At 41.1% G+C, this 6,823-nt stretch overlaps 1 protein-coding gene across 2 annotated transcripts in view; it reads right to left on the reverse strand.

Annotated features, from left to right (window-relative positions):
• The window catches only part of LOC149445746 (ras-related protein Rab-6A), a 35,432-nt gene extending 30,360 nt beyond the window's left edge, over nucleotides 1–5,072 (reverse strand). For both annotated transcript variants that reach the window (XM_089653440.1, XM_089653439.1), the window contains exon 1: nucleotides 5,022–5,072. In XM_089653440.1, coding sequence (XP_089509566.1) covers nucleotides 5,022–5,042 — 21 coding nt within the window. In that variant the 5' untranslated portion in view covers nucleotides 5,043–5,072. The remainder of the gene's footprint in view (nucleotides 1–5,021) is intronic.
• Nucleotides 5,073–6,823: the final 1,751 nt, after the last annotated feature.

Here is a 6,823-nt window from a genome sequence, read left to right on the forward strand (position 1 = left end):
ACATACACTTCATATTCCAAAAAAAATTAGTAAACCAAGGCATTATTTTAATTTGTAAACCGAAAATTACGTAAACCGAGGTACACCTGTGTGTGTGTGTGTGTAATTATATATATATATATATATATATATATATTATATAGTGTGTAGTTGTCTAACTCCAGAGCCCTAAGTGTCATTTCTGTCTGCTGCTTCATTCCTCTGCTATCTGCATGAATCCTTTCTGACAAGTTTTCCTGACACCCAGAGAAAAATGGTGACAGGGGAGGGACCTCCAGCACATTGACAGCCTCAGCTCTGTTTTTGTGAGCTTTGTGAAGGGGTATGTTGCTTCCCTCTAATCAGCTCTCAGAGCTCTCCTCACTGATGTAAATTCAGCTCGCCAACCTCCTGCATTTCAGAGCTGAGAGATCCTGTGTAAATTCTGCACTTCCAAGGCGGAAGAGAAGAGAAAGCTGTAGATAAACAGGTACAACTTATGTAGGAGAATTTATTTCTCCTCTGTGCATCACCTGAGGCCCATTACTCCACTGGGTATATGTAAGGGTTTACAACCACTCTAAAAGAATTCGACTATTTTCAGCAATAACTGCCAATGAGAGCCTAAATTAAGGCTACTTTCACACTGAGGAGTTTTTGAAAAAAAAAAAAAAAAAGCACCTGAAAAGCTCAAGAAAAATTCTTCCCAATGTTTGTCTATGTATGTTTTCACACTGGAGCGTTGCAGTTCCATTGCGGTGTAATAACTCCTACTTGCAGCATCTTTGCAGCAAGTTTGTTCAGTTATTAATACCACCCCAAAAACGCCTCTTCCCATTGAATCAATGGAAAGTGCCTGAAAAACGCCTCTGCCTTTTTGGTGCAGTTTGTAAGTCAAATGTCCTTTAACCACTTCCAGTCCGGACACTTTCCCCCCTTCCAGTCCGGACACTTTCCCCCCTTCAGTCCGGACACTTCCCCCCCTTCCAGTCCGGACACTTTCACCCCCTTCCTGTCCAGGCCAATTTTCAGCTTTCAGCGCTATCACACTTTGAATGACAATTGCTCGGTCATGCAACACTGTACCCATATGAATTTTTTAGCATTTTTTTGAGACAGATAAAGCTTTATTTTGGTGGTATTTATTCACCACTGGGATGTCTATTTTTTTGCTATATAAATGAAAAAGTCCAAACATTTTGAAAAAAAGTGTTTTTCTTATAAAAATTTACAAATAAATATTTCATCATAAATCTTGGCCAACATTTATTCAGTTATCTTTTTAGTAAAAAAAAATAACCCAAAATTAGTTTATAACCCAAAATTATAATTTTTGAAACTTTTACATTTTTATTTTATATTATTATCTCTACATACTGTCACCCTAGCAGTACAGTGTCGCCATGGTGACACTGTACTACTTGTGGGGGGTGATGAAGATTTTTTTTTTTTTTTACACTGATTGCTTTTACACCCATAACGGCTGTAAAAGTAATCATTTCTCTTTCCCTCTGGCTACATTCTTGTAGCCATTGAGAACTACTGTGTGAGCTGTGATTGGTCGCAGCTTGTCACATGGTACAAGGCTGTTGTGAATAGCCTGTACCATGTGATCTCTGTGATCATTCACAGATTTCACACGTAGTAAGCAATGATGTCAGAAGTCTCATCTTGCTTACTACTCTGCATGTGATCACTGATTGGCCAATCAGTGATCACACGATCGGGACTTCAGAGGTCCCGTACGACGATCGGTGTTCCACTGTGTCCGGAGGACACAACGGGCACCGAATCGCGGTGCTGCGTGCTCCCTCCAGAATGGCGGGTAGCGTTTATGAACGGCATCCCGCCCCTGGACTGCCACTGTCCGGCCGTTTATATACAGAGGCCGGACGGCAAGTGGTTAAATAAAACCACTCAAAGCGCGGCAAAAATGCATGTGTTTTTGCGGCGGATCAGTCAGTGTGAAAGTAGCCTAAAGAGACACATGGCTGAAAAGAAGGATTGCTACAAATTAGAAAATGAAGCCAATGGTCCTTTTTTTGGAAGAATACCCAACTGCAAATTTAAGCAGTCCAAGGCAATCTGTGCCGCCAACAAAAACATTAAATCCTAGACCATGCAAACCGACAACCACAATAAAATGGCGTGATAAATCTGATTGACATTTGCAGTGTCAGATGTACCTTTCCTGCAACAAACCAGATTTATAAATCCGCCTCTAGTAAGGTCAGACAGGAGCACCTCCTTTCCCCATGGCCGCCCGACAACGTAGATAGCAAGGAGACGGCTGCTGGATAACTGGAACTTATCTTGCCTCCAAAAGACTTGTCCAAGACGAGAGGTAGCAGGAGGAATGAAGAGGGATGGGTGACACGCTTGGCTTCCCTCGGCATTCCCAGGGACTGCTTGTCTTGGGTAAGTGCTTGGAGCGGAGACAAGTGCCGGGTATGGTGCAGCCATCTCTTTGGCAGCTATGTCGGCTGTGAGGAGAGGAGGGCAGTCTGACAAAGTATTAAAACATCAAACAGCGCAAATAAAAATACAATAAATATTAAAGGAAAGAAATAATCAAAAAAAACTTATAATACATAAAAATACAAAGTATATAAAAAAATTATATAAATTAAATAGAATAGTCCCACTCCAAATTATTAAGATGAATAAAATATAGTTGAAAAGTCCTTCTTTAAAATAACCTTTGACCGTGTTAGTGCTCAGATAACATACTGCACTCACCAGATATTGGTGAAAAAAAAACGCCTTTTTAGGGTTAAAAAGGCGTTTTTTTCACCAATATCTGGTGTCTCAGTCAATGAGAAAGGAGAGACCGAGGAGAGACAAGGCTCTTATTCACATCACTGGATTGGGCTCAGGTGAGTATAAAGGAAGGCTGAAGGGGGAGCTGGGTTAAAAAGGTGTTTATTTCACCAATATCTGGTGAGTGCGGTACGTTATCTGAGCATTAACATGGTGTCAACATGGGTCAAAGGTTTTTTGGAGAAGGACTTTTCAACTATACTTTATTCACCTTATTCATCCTAATAATTTGGAGTGGTACTAGTCTATTTAATTTTTATAATTTTTTTATATAATTTTTTATTTTTATATATTATAAGTTTTTTTGGATTATTTCTTTCCTTTAATTTTTTTTTGTATTTTATTTTCGATCTTTAGTGTAAACACCGAAAAAATATTAAAACATCAAACAGTGCAAATAAATACAATAAATATTAAAAGAAAGAAATAATCCAAAAAACTTATAATACATAAAAATACAAAATATATAAAAAAAATTATAAAAATTAAATAGAATAGTCCCTCTCCAAATTATTAAGATGAATAAAATATAGTTGAAAAGTCCTTCTCCAAAAAGCCTTTGACCCGTGTTGAAGCTCAGATAACATACCGCACTCACCAGATATTGGTGAAAAAAACGCCTTTTTAACCCTAAAAAGGTTTTTTTTCACCAATATCTGGTGAGTGCGGTATGTTATCTGAGCATTAACATGGTGTCAACACGGGTCAAAGCTTTTTTGGGCAAGGACTTTTCAACTATATTTTATTCACCTTATTCATCCTAATAATTTGGAGTGGGACTAGTCTATTTAATTTTTTTTATATATTTTTATTTTTATGTATTCTAAGTTTTTTTGGATTATTTCTTTCCTTTAATATTTATTGTATTTTATTGCGCTGTTTAGTGTAAACACCAAAAAATATTAAACCAGCAAACAGCGCAAATAAAATACAATAAATATTAAAAGGAAAGAAATAATCCAAAAAAACTTAAAATACATAAAAATACAAAATATAAAAAAAATTATAAAAATTAAATAGAATAGTCCCACTCCAAATTATTAGGATGAATAAGGTTAATAAAATATAGTTGAAAAGTCCTTCTCCAAAAAAACCTTTGACCCTGTTCTATTTAATTTACATAATTTTTTATAATAGTCCCACTCCAAATAATTAAGATGAATAAAATATAGTTGAAAAGTCCTTCTCCAAAAAAACTCTGACCCATTTTGACACCGTATTAGTAATCAGATAACATACCGCACTCACCAGATACTGGTGAAAAAAACGCCTTTTAGGGTTTTTTTCACCAATATCTGGTGAGTGCGGTATGTTATCTGAGCACTAATACGGTGTCAACACGGGTCAAAGGTTTTTTTGGAGGAGGAATTTTCAACTCTATTTTATTCATCTTAATAATTTGGAGTGGGACTATTATAAAAAATTATATAAATTAAATAGAATAGTTATCTGGTGAGTGCGGTATGTTATCTGAGCACTAACATGGTGTCAACACGGGTCAAAGGTTTTTTAAAGAAGGACTTTTCAACTATATTTTATTCACCTCATTCATCCTAATAATTTGGAGTGGGACTATTCTATTTAATTTATATAATTTTTTATACATTTTGTATTTTTATTTGTATATTTTTTTGGGGATTATTTCCTTTCTTTAATATTTATTGTATTTTATTTGCGCTGTTTGATGTTTTAATATTGTTTTGGTGTTTACACTAATGAGCAGCAGCATTTATTTAGGAATTATTTCACATTTTTATGGCGCTGGTGATTTTTTGTATATAATCTGACAAAGTAGCTAGCAAAGAGATGGCCTTGTAGCTAGGCTTACAAAGCATGTAAGAACATGGGGCAAAACACGGGAGATGTACTTCGCACTGAAAAAAATGAAGTCAGAGTTCTTTTTTAAAATCTGGCCACGTATAAAAATAAACAAAATAAAATTCTGAGCCTTCAGCTGGCAATATAAAAACGCACAGGTCTAATGCATGGGGTTGAGTCCTTCAATAAATAATGGAGAAACTTTGTTCAAAAAAAGAAAAAAAGTGGCTACAGATTGATGAGGATTGGGGGGGGGGGTTCTACTTTAAGTACCACTGCAGCTTGATGTATCAGGGCCATGATATACACAACACAAACCATAACATTCATGTGATACAGTAATATCAGAAATCATCCATTGGACCATCAATCGTCCAAGATCTGCCGGTCAATAAAATACTCACTGTTCGGTCTTCTAAGTACATTGTTTTTGATAAGAAGTCAATACCAATTGTTGCCTAAAATTAAAAAAAAAAAAAAAAGATTTTAACAGCATGACCATTTCATTCTCTAAATTATATTTTCCGTGACGAAATCTAACAAAAGAAAAGTAAAACAAAAAAAAACAGAAAAAAAAAAAAAAAAAAAAAACCTCTTTGGCCTCATTCAGATTGCCGTCCAGCTGAAAAAGCGACCTGTGGTGGATCGTTTTTTTAGAGGGTGAGAGGCGATATATCACCTCCTCACTGCTCGTTTTAACCTGAAAAAGCTGAACCTCTGCGCAGAAACTGCATGCATTGCATACTATTGGATCACGTTGCTGGAAGTGCTGTCCGCCAAGGAGGAGGAGGAGGAGGAGGAGGAGGAAGAGGAGGAGAAGGAGGAGGAGGAGGGGGGAGGAGGAGGAGGAGGGGGGAGGAGGAGGAGGAGGAGGGAGGGTGGGGAGGAGGGGGGAAAAGGAGGGGGAGGGGAGGAGGGGGAGGAGGGGGAGGAAGAGGAGGAGGGGGAGGAGGAGGAGGAGGAGGAGGAGGGGGAGGGGGAGGAGGAGGAGGGGGAGGGGGAGGAAGAGGAGGGGGAGGAAGAGGAGGAGGAGGAGGGGGAGGAAGAGGAGGAGAAGGAAGAGGAGGAGGAGGAGAAGGAAGAGGAGGGGGGAGGAGGAGGAGAAGGAAGAGGAGAGGGGAGGAGGAGGAGAAGGAAGAGGAGAGGGGAGGAGGAGGAGAAGGAAGAGGAGGGGGGAGGAGGAGGGTGGGAGGAGGAGGAGGAGGGGGGGTGGGGAGGAGGAGGAGGAGGGGGGTGGGGAGGAGGAGGAGGAGGAGGGGGGGTGGGGAGGAGGAGGAGGAGGGGGGTGGGGAGGAGGGAGGAGAAGGAGGAGAAGGAGGAGGGGGGAGAGAGGGAGGAGGGGGGAGAGAGGAGGAGGGGGGAGAGAGGAGGAGGGGGGAGAGAGGAGGAGGGGGGAGAAGGAGGGGAGGGGGAGGGGGGGGGAGGATGAGGAGGGGGATGATGAGAAGGAGGAGGGGGATGATGAGAAGGAGGAGGGGGAGGAGGGGGATGATGAGAAGGGAGGAGGGAGGAGGGGGATGATGAGAAGGAGGAGGGAGGGGGATGATGAGAAGGAGGAGGGGAGGAGGGGGATGATGAGAAGGAGGAGGGGAGGAGGGGGATGATGAGAAGGAGGAGGGGAGGAGGGGGATGATGAGAAGGAGGAGGGGAGGAGGGGGATGATGAGAAGGAGGAGGGGGGAGGGGGATGATGAAGGAGAGGGGGAAGGGGAGGATGAGGAGGGGGGAGGGGGAGGATGAGGAGGGGAGGATGAGGAGGGGGGATGAGGAGGGGGGGGGAGGGGGAGGGGGGGAGGGGGAGGAGAAGTCCAGTCTGCTATATTTTATATGAAAAAGTCTTGTGGTTGCAACAATGTACCCCTTTTGTATCCAAATAAACACATTGTAATCCAAATAATGTATTTTGTATTGCTGTCACATTGTATGGTGTGCTCCCGTCTCTGCAAGGGACAGAAAATATGGGGTTAATGCAGGACTTAGAGGGGTTGAAAATCGGCCGATTTTTTTTAAAGTTGGTGGTAACGTTGGCCGATCGAACAACCGATTTTTCTTTTTTTTTTTTTTTTAAACCGGCCGATGTTCGACCCGTCTATGGCCTGCATTAGCCCGGCCGAGGATGCTAAAGTGAACCTGTATCCAATCTATGCATGTTAAGCAGTAAAAGCCCTTTAGAACAAGCCCTCATTCCTGTCTGTATAAACATTGTG

This window comes from Staurois parvus, unplaced genomic scaffold, assembly GCF_062004578.1.
Source record: "Staurois parvus isolate SC_StPar_1 unplaced genomic scaffold, SC_StPar_1.0 ptg000713l, whole genome shotgun sequence".
In the NCBI taxonomy this organism is placed as follows: Eukaryota; Metazoa; Chordata; class Amphibia; order Anura; family Ranidae; genus Staurois; species Staurois parvus.